We start from the raw sequence: 23,328 nt of genomic DNA on the forward strand, positions 1-23,328 counted from the left end.
GCATTAAAAGGCAATCCCAGAGTTGTAGTAAGTAAGTATTGTGGCGTATCAGTCCAGTATGTCCCAAGTCTTCATTGAAATATGAAATTCTGAAAGAGAGATCGAAGAAAACAAACAATGACTACTTTTCATTAAAAACATTCTGTCTTTAATCAAAATATGCAACTGTGTTTCTGATGTCCATCCTTTTCGCCACATGAATGAGTGGTGGTTGTGTCCTGATCATATATGAACATCCGCGCACGCACACACACTTATTCACACGCACTCTCACGCACAGGCTGACTACTTATAACATGATTAATCTGATTGTTCAGTGAAGCAGAGTGAAATAAAGAATATGATCCAGCAGCAGCAGCTTGGTAAAGCATCCAGTCATGTCCTCTGAGTGCAGCCTCAAGAAGGAGAACACATCTGCTTGCTAACCAACTACACCAAACTTCCTTTATGGCTGTTTGTATACTGACTTTATCCCCTGACGCATTCTTGACTGATTTACTATCATGTATTTAAATGAAGAATTTCTGAATAACTCTCAGTACTGTTAAGTGTCTTTTTGAAATGTCTAAATTGAAAACATATGCTGTGAAAGTACACGCGTAACCCTGTCGCCTTATACGAAGAATTCTCTGTGCTGAACCAGCTTTGCCAAAGAGCAGAACTTGAATGGAAACTGAAACACAGAAACATTCAAATATCAGTGTTGCTAAGAAAACCCATTTTAGCCATCTGACAAAGTTCTCTTTTTGCTGTTTGGTTTCCATAGGAACAGTTAAAAAGACTTCAAAAAAGGTCAAAATTTCAATGTGTAAAAACCAAAAGGATTTGTCTTTTCTCAATCCAAGAGTCCTTATGCTCCAGCAGATGCCTAATATCAGCCCAAACAAAGTTCTCAGCAAAAAATGTCTGAGAAGAGAAGAGAAGAGAAGAGAAGAGAAGAGAAGAGAAGAGAAGAGAAGAGAAGAGAAGAGAAGAGAAGAGAAGAGAAGAGAAGAGAAGAGAAGAGAAGAGAAGAGAAGAGAAGAGAAGAGAAATCAGCTTCTTTTGTGTCCCTTGTTATCCTCCAACTTTTATACTATCACATCACTGGTATGCCCCGCTCCAGGCTGCCAGTTTGGGAGCATCAATCCTCCTCCGGCGTGGGCTCTTGTGGCAGTGCGGCTACTTCTTCTGCTGCCACTGGCCCTGATGTTTCTGGTGTAGTTTCAGGCTCTGGTGGTGGTCGCTGGCTGAGGATGACCTGCACTACATAGTCTCTTGAGATGTTGAGTTGGTCCAAGCGCAGTCTGTCTGTCAGGGGCCGCCCTGAGAAAAACCAGCGTTGCGTTGCGGCAGGCACGCCCTCCTGACTTTGCAGACGCCGCTTCATTATGCCTACTGTGTCCGTGGAACGGACTGCCAGCCGGAGGTCGCGACCCGTGGAGAGGCGGAGCCGAAGCTGGCATTCCCCTCCTGTGCCAGGATCACCAGCGCTGCCCAAGGACGGGTCGGCGGTTCCGGAGTCAGGATCTGAACCGTCGGGCTCATCGGAGCGTTCCTCGATCATGTTGACGGGGGGAGAGAGGCAGTAGACTGGCAGCTGGTATCGATTCCCCAATTCATCGTAGCATTCGGTCAGAGCTCCTGGAAGAACAGAGAATATAACCAATTAATTCAATATATTTAAAAAAATATCGAAATATTAATTGGTTAATAAATCAAATGAAAGCTACAGATTATGGTTTGCAGGAATTGCCACTGTCAATAAATCACATTACAATATAAACAGAAGTGTAAGAACTCGGTAAATGATTAACTGGGAGCTTCAAATGAAGAGCCATAAAACACTAAAGTGAACAGCAGGGTCATTTCTAATTTTTCCTTTTCGTAACTCTTTATGGACTACTTGTCTAAACAAAAAAGTTATATAATATATATAGATATATATACCTTGCTGTGCATGAGATGGAATACTTTCTGTTTAAAGAAATCTATTAGTCATTTGTAATAAAGTGAAAGTTGAAACATATTTTTTCCCATTCAACAAAGCCAAAACCTGAACTATGCTTCATAATACCCTGGATTGATATGAAATGGAGAAATGAGAGTCATACAAATAGAAAATAAAGATTGTAGGGGGACGGACTGTGGAAGCAGGAAAAAAGGGAAAGTCTCATCTTGGACTAAAACATAAAGAAACATTATGTCATTTCTGTGATTCAGACTCTGACAATAAAGAGTTGGTGGACAGAAAGTGGGAATTATAGCATACTGAAGAGGTTGTGTCCACGAGTAAAAATGTAAGCCATTCTGTTCACGAGGGGGATTCCTGACAGATACATACCCTGCAAAATAATTCAAACTTTTCATACCAAACAACTAAAAGGTCATATTTATTGTGGATTAACAAAAACAGAAGATTAAGTTGATGATGACATCCAAAAAGATGAAAAACTCTCCCCACAAAAGTGAGAAGACCGCCTGACCACAGTTTCTTCTAAATGACATTTTAAAAAAAGGTCACCTTGCTGCTGTTGCGCCGTTTTATGACTTAAACCGAAACACGATCCACCCGAGAGTAGCAGTGAGTTTTCCTGTAACCAAGACCCAGATGAGTTAGCAGAAGCCCAGAAAAGTTCTCACTACTCTCTAGATGATGACAACTTTGGCCTCGGTGAGGACATGAAAGTAACTCTTGCCTTCAAGAAAAGTGCAGAGTTCATGTAATTGTGAAGGAATAAGGTGGCAAAAAGACTGGTTTCTGGCACGTGTAGCCCACTGCGTAGCAGCAATCACCAAAAACCACCACAAAACGAAAGTGCAGCAATTATTTCAACCACAACCACACTATTATATATTGTGCAGGAGTCTACATAAATAATTGGAGAGCATGTTTAAATATTTTACAGCTCTCTGCTTTTATCAGGTACATAAAATAAATATAAATTTGAGCAAATAAATCTACAGTTGAGCTGCCCTACCTCCAATATTTCAGCACACCAACTAAACAGTTGTTTATTTAGGCTCTGATGAATTTCCTTCTATGTGGGATAACAGAGAGGGCACAATATGAAGAAGTAGTGATAGCCGGCATCACAAAAGGCTAAGATAAATATTTGTTTTAACATGGCTCAATGAAAATGTATAAACATGATCTGGAAAGGATCTTCATTTGATTTTTTTCCCCTTCAACAGCTATTTATTTTTCAGCTGCAGAATACCAATGTATTCCAGATGGTACGTATGCTTTTGGTTGTGGCATTTCATCAAAACGAACAAAAACAAATTCCACCCACAAGGTGGAATTAGCCTTGTACCAAATTTTAAAGAATAAATCTTATGACAAAAGCAAAGAAACATGTTGTTGAAGTGCTTGCTGCACTGCATATCCCCCCCAACAGGTTTTGAATTTTAAAGGATGAAAATATAAGTGATGTGAATCCGTAAATCTTTCCATCCTCACAAGGATATTCAAAACTGCGTGGGAATTTGCCCAACCAGTCTACATGCATTTTATGGACTTGGAGAAATCAAATGACCGCATCCCTCGGGATGTGGTTTGAGGGGTGCTTTGGGAGTATGCGGTATTAGCCCATTTTTATGGGCCATTTGGCCTGCCAAGTGTGGTAAGAGTTTGGTTTGTGTTACCCACGGTAAATCAGACTGGATCCTGAGCTGGACTCTACCAAGGTTGCCCTTTGTTAAAGAGTCTATTCATAACTTTGATGGACAAAATTTCTAGGCACAGCCAAGGGGTGAAGGGTTTTGAGATTAGTGGTATCGGGATCTGCTGTTGTAGATGATGTGGCAATGTTGGCTTCATTGAATGATGACCTCCAACATTCACTCTTGTAAGAAGTGTGTGAAGTGGACAGGATGAGAATCTACATGGCTGGACTCAGCTGGAAGACCTAGGTATCACAGAGTGAGCGGAAAGTAGACTGGGAGACTAACAGATGGATTCAGGTGGTACTGGTAGTGATGCAGATAGAATAGAATAAAATGCCTTTATTGTCACTACAGCTGCACAATGAGATACAGAATGCTGTACTGGCCTGCTGTAGTGACCATACCTTCACCTATGGTCACAAGCTGTGCCCAAAAGAATAAGATTGTGTGAGGAATTAGGTTCCTCCGAATTGTGGCTTGTCTCCCTTTGGATGAGGAGCTTGGCCATTCAGGAGGAGATAAGAGTAAAGCCGCTACTCCTCCACAACAGGAGCTGGATGAGGTTGTTTGGGAATCTGACAAGGTTGTCTCACAGACGCCTCTTAGGTGAGGTGTTTTTGCTCCTGGTGGACACCCAGGAAAGATGTTAGAGAGATGTAGTTTCTGGGATGGCTTTGTAACAACTCAGTGTCCCCATAAGTGCTTAAAGAGTTGGCCTCATGCCCCTGATACCTCAAGACAGATAAGCAGCACAAAATGGATGGATGGATGGATAATGACAGCAAATGGCTCCAGAAAAGATGCTCTATAATTTCCTTATGTTTTCTAAAGACAAAGACTTGGATCTCATTTCAGGGTTCACAGAGCAACTTTCAATGACCACAAAATTTGTTTTCAACCTTTTCTTAAAAAACAAACAAACAAAAAAACAAAAAAAAACACAACCAAAAAAAACCAACCAAAACAAAAAACTTAAACTCTTAAAAAAAACAGTGAAAGGAGAACCCATCAGATGATGCATCTCTAATACAATAAAAGTCTAGATTATGAATTAAGTGGGGATTTGGAGAAACTAATCCATTTCCTGAATGGCACCAACAAAGTCTCAGCTAGTAATGGTAATGCAATTTTAAAAGATTTTTGAGGATCGCTGTTTGGTCCCATAGTGAGCAAACATTTTCTTTTTACCATGCTGGTGCAGGCTAAATGTAAACAGCTACTGAAAAGACAGCCATAAAGTGAATCCTACAGATTACAGCGATTGTTTTATTCTGGTGTCACAAAAATACCCTGGCTTTTCTTTAGCTACATCAACACGAGTGTGTAAAACTAATGATGGCTTCGTCAGCCTCAGCTGTACTCTGGATTTCTTAATATTTAACTTGCTAAGAGTGATAACTAGGATGTTGGACATAATAAAATTGCTTTAAATTTGTGAATGTGTTGTTTCTTTCTCATGCATTTCCTTTGCTGCAGACCTAGAATGGTGGCCTGATGTTCAAGATAAGCCTTTTCTCATCAAACAAAACGCAACTTCAATTTGTTTCTTAAAACCTATTAAACAGACTTCACAGCCAACCACACATAGCCAAAAGATTTAAGCAAACTTGCCTTTATTCTGCTGCACAGAACACAGTCATTTCCCTTGTGGGACCAGTTAAGAATCCATCCATCTTTCCCTCTATCCCAATTGTACAACATCTGATGTATTAAATGTGATGAAAACATTTAGGAATGTGAGTTCTGATTCCTGTATGCTGCTCAGTTTAAGTGTAAAGCAGTACTGGAAGACCAAAAGTGTCCTGGTGAACAAGGGCAGAATGGTGAAAGAAATCTGAAATCAATGCTTTGCATGACTGACTGAGAAAATGTAAATATGTGAGTGGTGAAAATATTTAAGTGTTGTGTCTACTCTCTGCACTGCACTGCTGGTAGAGTGAAACAATGATGTCAGGTCTAGAGAATCCACAGCTGCAGCCCAGCAGGACCTGATCTGACCTAGCCAAACTACTGAGAGGAATAAAGTAGACATTGTAAGGCACTGACATGAGGTTCTTAATGGTACTTAAAATATACATATACAGGTTTTGCAGTCAGGTGACCACTAACCATCTAATGTCACATGCCCAAAATGTTGGGCATGTGGATTATACGATCAAGTTAATAAGGCCCCAGTTACCCAAGGCCGAGAGGTAGGTCAGTGACCACTTAGCAACCACTGGTCGCTAGGGGAAAAATTCGAAAAATGTCCCAGACCAGCTGGCAAAAGCCTCATTGCGACTGCTTCGGTCCCTTCCTGTGGTCTCCAAACAGTAGTGAAACTGTGAGAAGAAACCAGAAATGGGACAGCATCCGTCTTCAAAGTAAAAGCTCTGCCTCTTCGCTGCAGCAAACACATTTCTTTGAAGCCATCTTTTCCAGTCAGTGTTTCACTACTGCTTGACTGTGTTTGCAGCCAAATTGGTGTTTTCCACAGAAAATACAGGTAACTGTTCCAATCTGCTGGTGACCGAAGCAATCGCCAGAATGTTTTTGGTGCAGCACCCTCTTTGGAACCAACTTCACCAAGCAACTGGCAGAATGGGCTATAATCCATCATGGATTGGCCTCACCAGAGACCCAGAACTCTGAACATTATTAACAGTGTGGGATCACGTTGACATAGAACAGACCAAAAAGGAGCAAACATCTAAAGAAGGGCTTTCAATGTCCTTCAAGAAACTATTCCTGAAAACTACTTAAAGAAATTACAAGAAAGCTTGCTTATTAAAGTTCAGGCTATGCTGAAAAATAATATTCCCTTCCAAGCTTGGTAGAATTATACAAACTCTGTTTTTGCCTTATGCCCTGCATTTCTCTGTATGTTTGCATGTTCCAACAACTCTGCATCTATTTCCCATTTTTCAAGTAAAATATAAAATGAGGGATTCTGCACAGAACTGTATTATTTTTGTGAAGTTTGAAGAATTGGGAACAATAAAGAATGACACATCCACGCGTAGAGAGCCTACTGCAGCAGCTTATTATAACAGCTTGGATTTGGGCTTCCTGAATTTGAGCCACATATATTTTATAGATTTGTTCTAAGAGAATGCTCTTGTGTTTTGAACTCTTTGGCATACTTAGGTGACTTATTACTTCCTCCTTTCAGCAGAGCAAGAACATGCCCCTTATTTATTATTTATGGTTTACTTCTGCAGCACTTCCTCGCAGCTAAAGCCTAAACTCTAAAATGTGGTCACTGAAAATCACTAAGAGGTTCTTTTATAGCAGGCTGAATTATATTGATGCTTTATAATCGGTCTATTTACTTCCATGTTCACTAAAATGTCAATTGTAGTCTGTGACTTTAACAAGGACAGCAAAGAAGGCGCTTACATAAACAAAATGCTTCAGTAATATGTGGCAAAGTTTGCTTCCTGTTTATGAAACTTATCAGAGGGGCAATCTAAAGACACTTCCTGGGGAAGCAGCCTCCCTTTGCTTCTCTGTTCTATGTAAATTTAACCTCTTTACATTGAAGAGCTACTATTTAGTAGCTGCGTGTGGTAGTGAATGCTGACAGGTGGCATGAAGTAAAAGCTCTGTATCGTGAGTATTCGAAGGGGAGATTTTGACTTTGACATTTCAGTGTCCCAGTACAGCTATTTTTCAGAAAATAAAGCTAAATCTATGACTTGTCAACTAGACCCATCACTGTGGAAATGTGTGTTACCATGTGGCAGTGTGATGCTGGCTCCGTCAAGGATCGCCTGAGCCAGCAGGTGGTCATTGCTCTCAAAGGCGCTGGCCGCAGCCCGCAGCGCATCCCAGATCTCCTTCCGGCCTTCGAAAGCTGGCGCCGTATCCCAGAACTCATCTCTTTTGCTGCGCAGCTGGCCTTCAGTCATCGGGTAGTCACTTTTCCATTTAGGCCGCTCTCTCTTCAGGGGCTGGTTACGCCCTAGAGCCACTGGGAGCGGCAAAGAGAGGGAGAGGAAAGGGGGGATTTAGAGAGAAAATGCAACTAATAAAAACAGGAAGACTGACGCAGGCTGAAAATTGAAGAACCAAACAGAATTATTGAAAAAGACTCTCATAAAAGTGAGGGAGGGAAAGAGGAATCAAAGGTGTGAACCAAAATGGGAATAAACGGAGGAAGCAACAAAGAGAAGAAGGAGTAAAGGGGAAATACCAAGAAAAGGAAAGAAATACAAACAAAAGCAATTTGGATGTAGGGAAGAGAAAGTAGACAGATGTGGGATGCAAGATGAGAAAAGATGGGAAATCCACAGAAGATAAAAATGAGAAGTAGAGATTATGAGTAAGGAGGAAGCAGGCATAACAAAAGTTAGGATTCACTGGAAACAAAACAAGACTTTCAGCTTTGCTCATAAACACAAGCATGATTCAATTGTCAATTAAAAATGGGCCTACACTGTAACATAAGGTCTAAATGAAGCATTTAGACAAACTGAAGCTAAAAATGTATTGGTACTAAACCCAATTAAACGGTTAAGGTTCTGGCATCTAACAGCCCTCCGGCTGCAGCGTGAAGGCAGGTGAGTAACACCATCTGGATCACCGCCGAAGGGGCCGACACACAGGACAGCGTGTATGTTTGAATACACAACACAGACACGGAGGTGCGAGCAAGCTGATGGATCAAGGTGTTGAGTTACACCTGCTGGTATACACGTACCCTGATGATCATGTGGCACAGTCGAATAACACCAACCTTCAACTGACTTTAGTAAGACAAGCCTCTAGCCGTGCTACTTTTAATACTTGCTTGAACTTGCTGAAAAGACTTCCTGTTTGAAATAAGCTCATTAGACAGGTTACAGTACACAGCATTTAGTAGGTTAAGGGGGACCTAGTTGGACAGGTTTAGCCTTTGATATTTCAGGGAGGAGGAAAACAATGCAGCAGCAGTACAGTAAACAGATAAACATACATTAAAGTTCCTCTCCTGGTGCTGACCTTCAACTCTTCTCAAATACGGTAAACCACTTCCCAGTGCCAATGAAATTCATACATAGGTGATCAATGTGAAAATTATTCTGAAGAATAGTGAACTGCACAAGGTTTAATACATGTTGATGTATCATAATTGAAATATATTTTATGGATTGAGTTCAACAGCGTTAGAAACTGTGCTTCAAATTAACTTTTTGACTCACCAGGCAAGAAAACTGGAATACACTAAAAAGAAAACAAACAAAATCCACCAGCAAAGTGACAAAGTTTTATGCTGAATAAAACCAGAGCAAAACTGAAGCCAAATTCTTGTGAATCGTTAAACTGTGAATAAGTTAAAGCCCAATTTCAATAATATCAAACATCAAAATTTGCAAATTAATTAACTTACTAATCAAACATAAAAGTAAAAATCCTGGCTGCTTAACCATTTAATCAACTTAACCCTCTTAAACTGTAGGCTCTTTATCTCAATTATCCACTTCTTCACACAGCCCATAAAGTCCTAATCATCTGCTCATTGACTAGTGTTAATGATTGCTTACATGGTAAAGGACAGAAGAAAAAATGTCAGGCAGGGAGTCAATAGCTCAGACAGCAGCTGTGCGACGCTTGCTTTATAGTACTACATTTGTGCCTGTTTACCTACACAGAGCAAAGGGGTACACAACCAAAGCAAAAGTACTCCCCTTCAGTCTTCCAATGACCGCACGTAGACTGGTGTGGAAGATGCTATGTATAGATTAGTTGAAAAGTGAACACTTATTGTTATTTTTAACGTTTAATTTTACTTCAGGCCTTTGTTGATCTGTATTGAGAACAGCACAAGGGCTGTTTATGACACTGGCCCCTGACGACAGTACACAGCTACAACATGTAAGCGACGGTCTGAAAAGGTGTCTGTAGGCTCTGCTTAACGCGTGATTTAGACTTCTGCGGGAATTCTATGTAGTAACTGGAAACTCCTCGTAACCCTGCGTTTCAATCTTCCACGCCATTCAAGTTGCTGTGGGCTGCGTTGGGTTATGTACAAGGTTATGGTGTATGGTTAAAAGGACTTTCCAGTTATGTCGTAAGTTACCACATAGATTTCCCAAAGAAGTCTAAATCACACATTGGTTTGAGCCATGAGCGTGTGCTTATCAAACTCAGAACCAGAACACATGTAAGTGAGTAGGAAAAAAAGCAACCCACAATTATTTTGGTAGCACAGTGGTACAGCAGTTAACGCTGAAGTGCTCTGGGTTCAAATGCACTGACCAACTTCACTTTGAGCTTCCTCCAACAATCCCACAACATGCATGTTAGGTTAACTTGTGACTCTTAATTGCACATAGGTATCAATGTGAGCATGAATGGCTGGCTGTCAACTGTGATAGTCCTGGAATAGACTGGGAACTTGACCACTGAGTACAATTGATCCACCTCTCCTGTGACCCTGAGCTCGATACTCGTTTTACATTTATTTGGCAAACTGAAACTAACTACATTAGAAGGTTGTTCATTTTGGACCCTGATTAGAAAAGTTATGGTAAAGAGCCTTTAGTGTGACAATGTCAAATGCTTATACTTGATTGCAAATATGGACAGATGGAGATCCGACAGCCTGACAGTCATTCCTTCTTTTGTTAAAAGTGGCTTAAGACTCGCTTAAGTACTATATATTACAATAGTCAGGATTCTTCTTTGGCTCTAGCTCCAATTTCTTAGAGGCGAGCCAGACCCAACACAGGTACAAAGCAGTTCCAAGGTGGAAATGCTCAACTACGAAGTTGAATAGCTTTTTTTGTTCCTGATTTATCTTTAGAGGAAAATATAACTGTGCCAGTTTTCATTGGACAGGCTCTTTAAACAATTTTATGTTATTATACAAAACATTAGCAAAAGTACCAAACAATCAGTAACATCAGGAACATAAAAGCATTTTAGTGCGTCATTTAGCTGTAATAATTTTCCAGCAGTGCATGCCTGAATTCCTGCAGATATGCTCTCATGTTATGAACTTCTCTGCATGACTCTGTCCATATGTCTTCATTAGCCTGCTTTCCACATCGTCTGTCAGCCAATAATTCATGTATATCTTTAAACAGTAACCTACTTGGGTGTCATTCAGGAAGGATTTATGCACAACAATTTAACATAAAAATTTCTGCAATGTAAACCTGCCTACGAGACCTGATTTAGTGACACATAAATGTGCCTATGTTGAACTGAACTGCGTTGTTCCTGCTTGCTTGTCTGCATCAGTTTAATGCTGCATCGTCTCTTGATCCTCCACATTTTACAGATACCGCTGCTGTTTATACGCAATATCTAGTCAGGGAGGAAGCCTAAGGAACTGACAAAGACAGAAGCAGAGGCAACGAGGGAATGAATAAAGGAAACCAAGTTTTATCTCAGCATCTCCACCCCACCCCCCATGACCAACTGTATTTACGCTCTGTAATTAAAATAACTCACTGGCTAGGAGCAGAACTCATTTTCAGATCAGACAAACCAGGAAACAACACTAAGGAAGTTGTGTACAACACCTCAAACTACAAGAAGGGGCTCCACCCCCCCCCCTCTCTTTTTTTAAAGTTTCACACCATTTAAACGCAACAATTCCCCTTAAACCCCACCCAGAGCTTTTATAGTTGACAAAGTGCCCTTCTTTCACTGTGCACTCTATCCATATCACCAACGTAAACTATCTAATAAAGGGAATATGTACTACAGCATGCATTCATAGACAGTGTCGCACTCAATTTCTCACTGCTTGAGCTGTCATCCCTACTATGCTTTGGGACTGCATGCAACTCCATTTATTGCTCAGTAAATAAAACTAACCTTTAACTTGCAGTTTTGTGCGATATATCACTTTTTGCTCACACGATACATTTCGCTTTTAGTCATAAAGCTACAGTTTTGACACTTCCTCCACTCTTCCGACCACTTTTCAGGACACAGCATGACCCGACACCTCGCTCACAACGAAAACAATCAATAATAATAATAATAATAAAAAAATATAAGACAAGATCAGCAGCTGCCATATGTGCACCCCTACTCGAGCTGTCAGTAATTTCAAGTTGTGCAGAGAGTCTGTGCATAATTCAAATCTGAAATCACACTGAATCACGCCTGAGCGCTCCCCTTGCATGCCATTGCTGCCTGTGACCCATATTTGTTATGCAGAAAGCTAGCAAGCTAACTAGCTACGTTTTAGCCGGCTAGCTTAGTCAACACCAAAGAACAAAGGGAGGCAGCCTGGCACAGTCAATGTTTCCCACTTTGTAAAGTAGAGAGCAGACGAGGCGTCGTTTGCCGTTTTAAGGCCAGGTGCATGGAGGGAGACACCCGGCAGGGCTGCTATCTGTCTTCGGCTCTGTCTGGCTCGGATATTAAAAGGAAGGGAAGAAGACCTCCAGTCAGGACAACATGCAGGGAGCCTGGAGGAAGCCCTTCATAGAAAAAAGGAAATGCAAGCTTGTGGCCAATAAAATATGTCGACAAGCCCCGCAAGTTACCTCCAGTGCCGTCCGAGTTCTCGTTTAAGCTGCCCGAAGAGTCGTGGTGGCTCCCGACACAGCCACCCATGGATGTTTCAGCAGAGCAGCCCGGGCTAGGTAGCTCACCCCCCGGCCCACAGCTACAGCTACATCCACTACCCCTGTCTCGTTTTTCTCTCTCTCTTTCCCCCTCCCCTCCTTTTCTCCCTTCCTCCCTCCTGTCCTCTCCTTCCTCCTCGTTTCCTCCCGTCTTTCCCTTTCTCCTTGCTTCCTCCTTCCCTCCTTCTCTCAGCATAGACTGAGCTCAGCAGGCATGATCTTATTTGTGTTTTTCGGCGGCGCAAGAAGGTCTGAGAGAGGTTCACGTCGTTGCAAGGTGACCGAGGTAGGAATGAAGGAGAGAAAGAGAGGGGCCGAAGGAGGAAGAGATATAGACAAAGGACAGAGAACAAAGGAGAAGTGCACCGTGCAAAACAAAACAAAACAAAACAAAAGATAAAGATAATCTTTAGGGTATGAAATGTTTGCTTTGGACTTTGTACTCTAGTGATGTTAATGCATTTTGACACATCTGATATCATGTTTTATGAGAAGCTGTTTGCTGCACAGATGAAGACACATCAAAATGTTCACCCTCTATTATTATTATTTATTATGTTCTCATTCATTCAGCTGTGCTGCCTATTATATTCTAATTTCCACTCTATTTAATTTTATTATTCAATTTTTTTTTTAGTTTTAATGCACAAAATATTGTTGATTTTGTGTTGCATGTTTGTTTTTTTATGCTACTCTGCTCTTCTTCCTGCATGGGAGGCTTTCATTAGTGAAACTAGTTTGGTGTTTTAGATTTCTTAAGTTGTACACAAACTGGATTTTACCCTAAAGAGCATAATGAAAGCAGTTACAGTTGCAGTCAGAAGTTTGTATACACTCATCATGGTAATGATTTCTTTGATCAATTCTTTTTCTAAATAGGAAAGTGGTACAGAAGTACTAGTAAAGGTGAGGCTTTTAAACCTAACAACACTCTACCAGGCGTCAAGCATGGTGGTGGTAGCATTATGCTCTGTGGCTGTTTTGCTGTCAGTGGTACTGGTACATTGCATAAAGTGGATGGAATAATGAAAAAGGAGGACCACTTCCAAATTCGTCCACTTCGTCTCACATCAGCAGCTAGAAGGGTGAAACTTGGTTGTTCCAACGGGACAGTGAGCCCAAACACACCAAAGCTAGGTTCTGGAGTGGATAAAACAGGCTAACATTAAGGTTTTACAATGGCCTTCCTAAAGCCCCGACCACCAACCTATTGAAAATTATTGGAGAGTTCTTAAACGGTTGGTCCTTGTCAGGAAACCAACCAGTTTAAATGAACTTGCTCAAATATCCAACTAGAATTATGCCAGAAGCTTGTTGATGCCTAGCAAAAGCATCTGGTTGATGTGCAACTTGCACCACCAACCAAACATTAGTGGGAGTCTGTATATATTTGAGTCTGTGTTTATACTTTTGAATTCAAACTTGTTTCTTTAAAGTCATTAAAGATGTAGGCTGTACAGTCATTCTACTGTGGAAAAAGAATTACCATGGCATTCATGCCCCGATGAGTGGATGTAAACATCTGACCACAGCTGTATTGTGTTACAGTTCTATTCTGTTCTCTTCAGTCGTTAGACTGTCTGTAGTTCTGTTGCAATAACGAAACAAAAACCACACTTAAACTTTATTGCAGATAGAATAATATTGTCATAGGGTATTCTGAATGTAGTTCTGCTTTTTCTATTCTTATATACTTCCCTCTTTTCAGCCTATGCCACTGTCAAAATATATCAAAATATATTACATCAATTGTTTCAGGTTTTAACACCCAAAATGTTGTTGAGTGACAGTTGCATAGATTCTGTTCTATTGTACTCTGGACACTGTCTTTGGGACTGTGCTAAAGAGATCTATGTGTAATTTGATGCACTAGAACACACACCCACACCCACATGCACATACCCACACAGTCACTCACGTGTTTCTTAACACAAACACAGAACAGCAACAGGATAGCGAGGTTAGTTTTACAACAAAGCTGTCTGGAATTTCAGTTATTTCCCATTGCTAGGAACTGAAAGAAGATGCTCGTGTAGGAGCGAGCTTAGTTGGAAGCCCTTCGCTAACAATCTGCGTGACTTAAATGATGTAATATGATGTAACAAGTTCCTGGAGTTGACTTTCCTCTGAATACTTAAGATCAAGGTCATAGCAGGACATTCAGCAGAATCCTCTGTCCTGCCTTCTATATGTAGACCGTTTCATGATGTAAAGGACTGAACTTTGAATTTTATGCTCCCATGCTTCATTCAGGGAGTGCTAAAAATGGCTGAGAGAATCGATTTTGTTGGACATTTTGCCTTTTTTAAGTCATTCACAAACGTTACAGAAACTCGTACATGTCACAGAACCTGAAACCCACACTGTTACGACCATGCCCAATGATGGTTAAACGGAAACTCATAAAAGCGTGCAGTTGTGTGGTTCCAATTAAAATCCCAGACTTGGCTGTTGGTCTTCTGAAGCATTGTTAGAAGTCCCAGTAAGCTGTGAACTGTTTCACACAGTCACTGCTCACCTTACTTTGAGAACGGCAGTGACCTCTAGTGACATGGTTTACTCATAATGGTACCAGTCATAATGGTAAATTGGTTTGATTTATTTTACAAACTAAATGAGTAGTTTGAGTATTTTGTAAGAAGAGAGACTTAAATAGTTTATTGGCAGTTAAAAAGCAGGCAGGGAGACACAGTGATGTTGCAATAATCACAGTGCCAATATAGCAGAGATATGATGCTTCAGATTACATATACCAGATGAAAATAGCATATCCTGATTATGCGCAAGTGTCAAACCGCAGTGAATCTTATCTGTAACAAGGAGAAAGTAAAACGTGTGACCTTTTACACTACAGAGACTTGCATGATTTTAGTTAAAGTGCTATCTGTTCTTGTACATTTCTCTATCTGCCTTTTGATTCTTTGCGTTCTCATTTTATCTTTGTTTTTAATCTTCACCTGCTTTTACTCATCTGAGACAGTAGATGGTGCTGGTGGAACTAAAGACTGGGGTACTCTGCTTACACCAAAATAGAGTGTCTGTGTGTGTGAGACACAGGTCAGAAACCTGTGTGTAATAAAGACGCGTTTGCACCTTTGAATAGAGAATAATATGAACCTGCTGGTATGGTCTATATGCAACTCTTAGAACCACAGATTTTTCAGACTATATTGTCTAATCTTATAACAGCAGCAACATTTTTGTCAGTATATTTGTTAGGACTCACGTATTCTTTAGCAAAAAACACTGTTTGAGTTCATTATTTAACCCTGTAATGTTGGATGAAAAATTACAAAAACTGCAAATGGCAGTTAAAGTTGTTCATTCTGACCTCTGAGAACGTAATTGTTCTGCTGACTCTGTTAAATAAGGCTTAATTTTTCAAGCTGGAAAAAAAAAAGTAGATTTTTTTAGGCTGACCAGCAGGCTTTGCTTTTCTTTATCTGACAGGTCTCTCTAATCTTTATCTCTGTGGCTTCTTTTACTGTCTTCTGTTCATTTTCTTCAACACCCCCTTTTCCTTCTACTCCTTTAATGTAGCTGACTGAAAGCCGGCACAGGGATTAATGGCTTGTCACTGACTGATTGATTGATTTATTCTTGCACTCACTCAGCGCCTGACTGGCTATTTGGAGATGTTCAGTGTGCTGCCACTGCTGGGGTGCAGTAGCTCCACCACCCCACTAGGGGGAGAAAGCGGGTTTGTGTACTCAAGTTTCTCTAGTAAATATAGAAAAAGTTCATGGAGTCTGGCCAAATTGATACCAGCACACAAAATATTAGTTCTGAAGTTGGCTGTACTGGAGCTTGAGAAATATATGCTTGTAAGTATGATTATATTCTGTGTTCATGTTAAGCATGTGATGTAAAATGGGTTGTTGACTCTTATATTTGAAGCCAGCGGGTTAGCTGCACTGCCGATGCTAATTGTGTTAGCATGTCAATAGGAAATACCATTATGTGTTAGCATCAAGCTAGCGGGATTTGGAGTTACCATGTTTTCATTTAGTTTTCTTGATTATACCAGCTATAATTCAAGTTGCTAAGTCTTCAGTCTGTACTTTGTAATGTGAGAAATATATTATGTTCCGAATGTATGTTTTAATATGCTTTTCTTATGTTTGTAGTTTTACAGTGCCTTCATTAGGGAGACAAATAAACCCTGCAATGAGAACTGGAAGCCTTTGCCTCTCCTTTTGAAGAACTGTTTATCTATCTGCCAAACTGGGCATCAACGTACAGGGAGGGCAGAATAGTAAAAAAGCATCATTCTCATCAGCCAGATAGTTCTCTAAAAGAAAGGATGGATGAGACGCTGGAAACAAGGTCAAAAGTGTCCAGTTCTTTACGTTCCAGCCAGCTTACATCATCATCTACTGCTGCCGCCAAAGCACGAGCAAAAGCGGAAGCTGCCCGTGCTCAGCTCTCCTTTGCCAAGCAGGAAGCCAGCATCCTAAAACAACAGGCTGAGCAGCTTAAAAAGAAAGCAGATCTGGATGCAGAGCTACACATACTCAAATCACAGAAGGCAGCTGCAGCAGCGCTAGCTGAGGCTCAAGCTTGGGAAGCATCTGCGCAAGAGAGTGAGCATCCACAACAGCCCCAGCTGGACGACATGCAGCAAATCAGCCCAATAGAACGAGTCCAAGAGTATGTGCAACAACAATCAGAACTCGGCGACGATCTGCAGACTCCACCAGTTAATCATCTAGAACTCCTATCTTCTCTGGTGCCACAGCCAGCCACGGCCATCGATGCAACACCAAAAGCTCACAAAGAACCAAGTATCCATCAGCCCAGTAGGAGCAACAAACACGAATTCACACCTTTGCCAGTCTTCTGTGCTTTGAGCCCAAAGAGAGAATCTTGCAACTGGAGCTATGGAGGCGAGCCAGCAAACTATGGTCGATTTCACCATCCTCAGTCTAAGGTATGGACACCCACACCTGTAAGGAGTAGTCATGCTGACACATCTGATCTAACGAGATACCTGATACGGAAAGAGATGATCAGCTCAGGCCTGCTGAGGTTTGATGATCGACCAGAAAATTACTGGGCTTGGAAGGCTTCCTTTCTAAGTTCAATTCAAGATCTGGATGTAACACCTCAAGAAGAGCTAGACCTGCTATCCAAATGGCTCGGGCCACAATCAGCAGCACAAGCCAAGCGAGTAAGGGCTGCGTACATAAACAATCCCACTGCAGGTCTTCAGATGGTGTGGCAGAGGCTCGAAGAGTGTTTTGGAGCACCAGAAGTCATTGAACATGCACTTTTAAAGAAAATTCAGGATTTTCCGCAGCTGACGAACAGAGACAACCAGCATTTGAGAGAGTTGGGGGATCTTCTACTAGAACTTCATGCTGCAAAGACAAGCGGTCATCTCCCAGGCCTTTCACACCTCGATACAGCCCACGGGGTGAATCCGATTCTGGAAAAACTCCCATACAACCTCCAGGAGAAGTGGGTTACAGCTGCCTCGAGGTTCAAGAGAGAGAATGCACTGTCTTATCCTCCATTTTCATTTTTTGTGAAATTTGTGAACGAAGAAGCTAAAATTCGTAATGACCCGAGTTTTTCTTGTGTCACCGCTGCCAACACCAACAATCCTAGATTCGAGAGAATGACACAACAGAAGTATCGTTCACATGTCTCTGCTAAGAGGACGGAGATAGCAAGTAATCTGGCAGCCAGCCCAAACGTTCCTACAGGCAAGAACAACTTGGACCCCGATAAACAGTGTCCTCTACACTGCAAGCCTCACCCTCTCAGAAAATGCCGCCTTTTCAAAAGTAAGACCCTGGAGGAAAGAAAGGCATACTTAAAGGACAAGAACATTTGTTTCAAGTGTTGTTCTTCTGTGCAGCACATGGCCAAAGATTGTCCTAAATCAGTGCAGTGCACAGATTGTGGTAGTGAAAGACATATCACCGCACTACACCCCAATCCTCGTCCACGAAATGCAGAGAGCCTGGTGGCTAGTGAAGGGTATGGCGGGGAGGAAAGAGAAGGAGAAGCAAGTGTGGCTGACGTGACATCAAAATGCACAGAAGTATGCGGAGACTCAGTTGGTTCAAGGTCATGCTCTAAGATATGTTTGGTCAGAGTGTATCCTGCTGGACAACCAGAGAAAGCTGTCAAGATGTATGCTGTTCTAGACGAACAAAGCAATCGCTCCTTGGCCAAAACATACTTTTTTGACATCTTCAACATTGAAGGACGGCTTGAGCCGTATACACTGAAAACATGCTCAGGTGTTATGGAGATAGCAGGGAGACGAGCCCGTGACTTCATTTTGGAGTCCCTTGATGGCACCACTCAGCTTCCCCTGCCTACTCTTATTGAGTGTGATATGATACCTGATGATAGGACGGAAATCCCATCCCCAGAAGTCACTCAGTACTACCCACATCTGAAGGCAATCAAGGGAAAAATACCAGAAATAGATCCAGAAGCTGACATCCTCCTTCTCCTTGGCAGAGATATTCTGCGTGTGCACAAAGTCAGAGAACAGCATAATGGTATCCGTAATGAACCATATGCTCAACGACTTGACCTTGGTTGGGTGATCGTAGGGGAAGTGTGTCTGGGAGAAGTGCATAAGACATCCAACATCTGTGTATACAACACCAACATTCTACCAAATGGACGAGCTTCACTCTTGAGTGCATGCCCAAACAATATGCAAGTCAAAGAAAAGCTTGGTTGTCACACCTCAAAACTAAGTCTTCAAAGCTCTGCACAACACTTGAAAAGTAAGGAAAGTGAGTTTGCCAGTCAGGTGTTTCAAAGGACACAACATGACGACGTCCCGGCAATGTCAATAGATGACGAGAGTTTCTTGAAGACATTAGATGAACAAGTCTATAAAGACAGTTACAATACTTGGGTTTCCCCATTACCTTTTCGGTCACCACGAAACCACCTTCCCAATAACAGACCTCAAGCATTAAAGCGTCTTGCATCTCTTCGGAGAACTTTGGAGAAAAAACCACAAATGAGGAAACACTTCATCGATTTCATGCAAAGAATGTTTGTTGAAAAACAAGCAGAGCCGGCCCCTCCATTAAAAGAAGGTGAGGAAAGGTGGTATCTACCGATATTTGGGGTTTACCACCCACAAAAACCTGACCAGATAAGGGTAGTGTTCGATTCAAGTGCCAAACATGAAGGGGTTTCCCTCAATGATGTGCTCCTGAGTGGACCCGACTTGAACAACACTCTCCTTGGGGTTCTGATCCGCTTCCGCAGAGAACCTATAGCAGTTACAGCGGATGTGCAGCAGATGTTCTACTGCTTCAAGGTGTGCGAGGAACATCGCAACTTTCTGAGGTTCTTATGGTATGAAAACAATGATCTCCAAAAAGCAGTGAAAGAGTTTCGAATGACAGTACATGTATTTGGCAACAGTCCATCACCAGCAGTTGCCATTTACTGCCTCAGACGAGCTGCTAAGCAAGCAGATGACTCCACTACCAGTGCAAGGGAGTTCATCACACGCAATTTTTATGTGGATGATGGACTTGCATCTTTTCCTAATGAAGCAGAAGCCACTGGTGTCCTGCGCACTGCCCAAGCGATGCTAGCTAAATCAAACATTAAGCTACACAAGATTGCATCGAACAGCAGCAGTGTTATGCAAGCATTCCCACCAGAAGACTTGGCCAAGGATTTGAAAGATCTAGACTTAGGAGTGGAGTCACTACCTCTTCAGAGGAGTCTAGGTCTAATTTGGAGTCTGGAGACAGACAACTTCACCTTCTGTGTGTCGAAGGAGGAGAAGCCCTTGACAAAAAGAGGAATTTTGTCTGCAGTGAACAGTTTATTTGACCCTTTGGGATTTGTAGTGCCAGTCACAGTGGGAGGAAGACATTTAGTGAGAAACCTCTCCGTTGAACAGTATGACTGGGACACACCATTGCCAGCTTCAAAACAAGAACACTGGAAACTCTGGAAAGACTCTATGAAAGACTTAGATCAGCTCCAGATCCCAAGACTATATGTTCCAGTGTCTTTGTCTACACAGACTCAGCACAGAGAGTTGTGCGTGTTTTCAGATGCATCAGTCATGGCTATAGCTGCTGTGGCTTACTTGAAAACAATTTCTGCAACAGGAGAGATCCACGTGGGATTTGTTATGGCAAAGGCAAAGCTGGCCCCACACCCAGCGCACACCGTGCCCCGTCTTGAGCTTTGTGCTGCGGTTTTGGCAACTGAAATGGCAGTCTTCATCCAAGATGAAATGGATATCGACATTCATTCTGTGACGTACTATACTGACAGCAAGATAGTACTTGGCTACATATATAACACCTCACGCAGGTTTTATGTCTATGTGTCAAACAGGATAGCACAGATCAGAAAGTCGTCTCGTCCAGATCAGTGGCATTACATCACCACTGAGGAAAACCCAGCAGACCATGGAACTCGGCCAACAACTGCTGCAGCTCTCAAAAGCACCAATTGGTTCACTGGACCATCATTTCTATTGGGCCCTTCACAACGACTCCTTCCCCAGAGTGATGACTTTGAGCTGATACATCCGGAGGTGGATCCAGAAGTTCGCCCTGAAGTAACGACCTTCAGCACAATGGTTAAAGAAAGCTCGCTTGGAGCTCAAAGGTTTCTTGCATTTTCCACTTGGAGAGCTTTGACTCGTGCAGTCTCCACATTAATCAAAAAGGCAAGGAGTGTTGCAGATACACATGGTGGCAACACTGGAGATGAAGATGAACAAGCAGTAACAGTGATCATTAAAACTGCACAACAAGATGCCTTTGCAAGGGAGTTGCAGTGTCTAGCCAAAGGGGACCAAATCCCAAAACAAAGTCCATTGCGAAAGCTGACACCATTTCTGGACAAAGATAGACTATTAAGAGTTGGCGGCCGTATGTCCTCAACTGATATGTCTTTTGATGATAGACATCCTCTGGTCATTCCCAAGACGCACATTGCTACATTATTGGTCAGAAGATATCACGAACAGTCTGCGCACCAAGGACGCCATTTCACGGAGGGAGCTATTAGGTTGGCAGGACTTTGGCTGATTGGGGGAAAAAGACTTGTATCTAGTGTGATACACAAATGTGTAACTTGCAAAAGGCTGAGAGGTAAAATGGAGGACCAGAAGATGTCAGACTTGCCATCTGAAAGACTTTCACCAGATCCACCATTTACTCATGTAGGGTTGGATGTGTTTGGACCTTGGATGGTGACTGCCCGAAGAACAAGAGGAGGGCATGCGGAAAGTAAACGATGGGCAGTAATGTTCACTTGTTTGACTACCAGAGCTGTGCACATTGAGGTTATAGAGACTATGACCACTACAAGCTTCATCAATGGGCTCAGACGTTTCATTGCCATAAGAGGGCCGATCAAAACAATCAGATCAGACCGGGGAACAAATTTCACTGGAGCCTGTAAAGAACTCAGACTTGACACATCAGATTCTGAGGTGAGGAGTTACCTTAAAGGCAACAAGTGTACTTGGATATTCAATCCTCCCCACTCTTCCCACATGGGTGGGGTGTGGGAGAGGATGATTGGCATCGCTCGGCGAATCTTAGATGCTCTTCTTCTGAAGCTGAATCCATCGTACCTCACACATGAGACACTTGTCACCCTGATGGCAGAGGTTACCGCCATTATAAATTCAAGACCATTGGTCTCAGTGTCTTCTGACCCAGAAGCACCGGCAGTTCTCACCCCATCAATGTTGTTGACACAGAAACGAGATACATTGACTGCTCCCTCTGGGGATTTTGATGTTAATGATCTGTCCAACAAACACTGGAAAAGGGTCCAAGCACTTGCTGATGCATTTTGGAAGAGGTGGAAAACGGAGTATCTGACCACGCTTCAAACACAGAGAAAGTGGACAACAGAAAAGCCAAACCTTCAAGTGGGAGATGTTGTACTGATGAAGGATTTGCAAGTAAAAAGGACTGAGTGGCCTGTTGGACTTGTGCTTAAAGCCATTCCTAGCCAAGATCATAGAGTACGTAAGGTGGAGGTGAAGGTAGTCAAGAATGGCACTCCTAAAGTGTATTTGCGGCCAGTGTCGGAGGTTGTTTTACTACTACATCCAGAGAATGGTTAGTGGTATAATTCATTATGCCAGGCGGGGAGTGTGCTGCCACTGCTGGGGTGCAGTAGCTCCACCACCCCACTAGGGGGAGAAAGCGGGTTTGTGTACTCAAGTTTCTCTAGTAAATATAGAAAAAGTTCATGGAGTCTGGCCAAATTGATACCAGCACACAAAATATTAGTTCTGAAGTTGGCTGTACTGGAGCTTGAGAAATATATGCTTGTAAGTATGATTATATTCTGTGTTCATGTTAAGCATGTGATGTAAAATGGGTTGTTGACTCTTATATTTGAAGCCAGCGGGTTAGCTGCACTGCCGATGCTAATTGTGTTAGCATGTCAATAGGAAATACCATTATGTGTTAGCATCAAGCTAGCGGGATTTGGAGTTACCATGTTTTCATTTAGTTTTCTTGATTATACCAGCTATAATTCAAGTTGCTAAGTCTTCAGTCTGTACTTTGTAATGTGAGAAATATATTATGTTCCGAATGTATGTTTTAATATGCTTTTCTTATGTTTGTAGTTTTACAGTGCCTTCATTAGGGAGACAAATAAACCCTGCAATGAGAACTGGAAGCCTTTGCCTCTCCTTTTGAAGAACTGTTTATCTATCTGCCAAACTGGGCATCAACGTACAGGGAGGGCAGAATATTCAGCTTTTCCCATCTGTGTTGAAGATGGGGCTGCTAGCGGACCCATTGATTTACTGTTATCTGTGGAGCACTACCCCCTTTTTGGATAAAAAGCCACAGTGTACTCGAAAATGGCCAGAGAGAGGCAGGGCTGCTTGAAGCTTTTAAACTCATTCACAGCCAGCTGTGTGTCTGAAGGAGACTAACAGACAGCACACAGTTGATTGTCCTTTCATTGATTTACAATTAACTGCTTTGTCTGACCGGACTGCAAATCTACACCACACCACAGCATCACACACTTTGAAGCGAGCCAGAAACAGGATGGGACAAAAGAGCGAACAAAAAGGTGAAACGGTGAGGGCTGACAATCAGAATGAGCACGAGAGAGGCAGTTAGCCTGGCTGTGAGAG

General features: G+C 42.1%; 2 protein-coding genes across 4 annotated transcripts; one reads left to right on the plus strand and one right to left on the minus strand.

The window, feature by feature from the left end:
* Nucleotides 1-125: 125 nt before the first annotated feature.
* Nucleotides 126-12,571, minus strand: ubtd2 (ubiquitin domain containing 2). 2 transcript variants are annotated; one of them, XM_085174776.1, is made up of 3 exons: nt 12,117-12,571; nt 7,364-7,600; nt 126-1,623 (listed from the first exon to the last, which is right to left on the minus strand). In XM_085174776.1, exons 1-3 carry the CDS (start codon nt 12,391-12,393, stop codon nt 1,124-1,126), a joined length of 1,014 nt encoding a protein of 337 aa, XP_085030902.1. In that variant the 5' UTR covers nt 12,394-12,571; the 3' UTR covers nt 126-1,123. The 2 variants fall into 2 exon arrangements, with proteins under 2 accessions (XP_085030902.1, XP_085030903.1); XM_085174777.1 differs by lacking the exon at nt 12,117-12,571 and adding an exon at nt 11,880-12,104.
* A 3,364-nt stretch (nt 12,572-15,935) lies between these two features.
* Nucleotides 15,936-22,934, plus strand: LOC146510142 (uncharacterized). Of its 2 annotated transcripts, none has more exons than XM_085174774.1 (2): nt 15,936-16,021; nt 16,325-22,934. In XM_085174774.1, exon 2 carries the CDS (start codon nt 16,501-16,503, stop codon nt 22,291-22,293), a length of 5,793 nt encoding a protein of 1,930 aa, XP_085030900.1. In that variant the 5' UTR covers nt 15,936-16,021; nt 16,325-16,500; the 3' UTR covers nt 22,294-22,934. The 2 variants fall into 2 exon arrangements, 1 of the variants encoding a protein (XP_085030900.1); XR_014876456.1 differs by having other exon boundaries at nt 15,941-22,503; nt 22,807-22,934.
* Nucleotides 22,935-23,328: the final 394 nt, after the last annotated feature.

This window comes from Neolamprologus multifasciatus, chromosome 10 (assembly GCF_963576455.1).
Source record: "Neolamprologus multifasciatus chromosome 10, fNeoMul1.2, whole genome shotgun sequence".
Taxonomy (NCBI): domain Eukaryota; kingdom Metazoa; phylum Chordata; class Actinopteri; order Cichliformes; family Cichlidae; genus Neolamprologus; species Neolamprologus multifasciatus.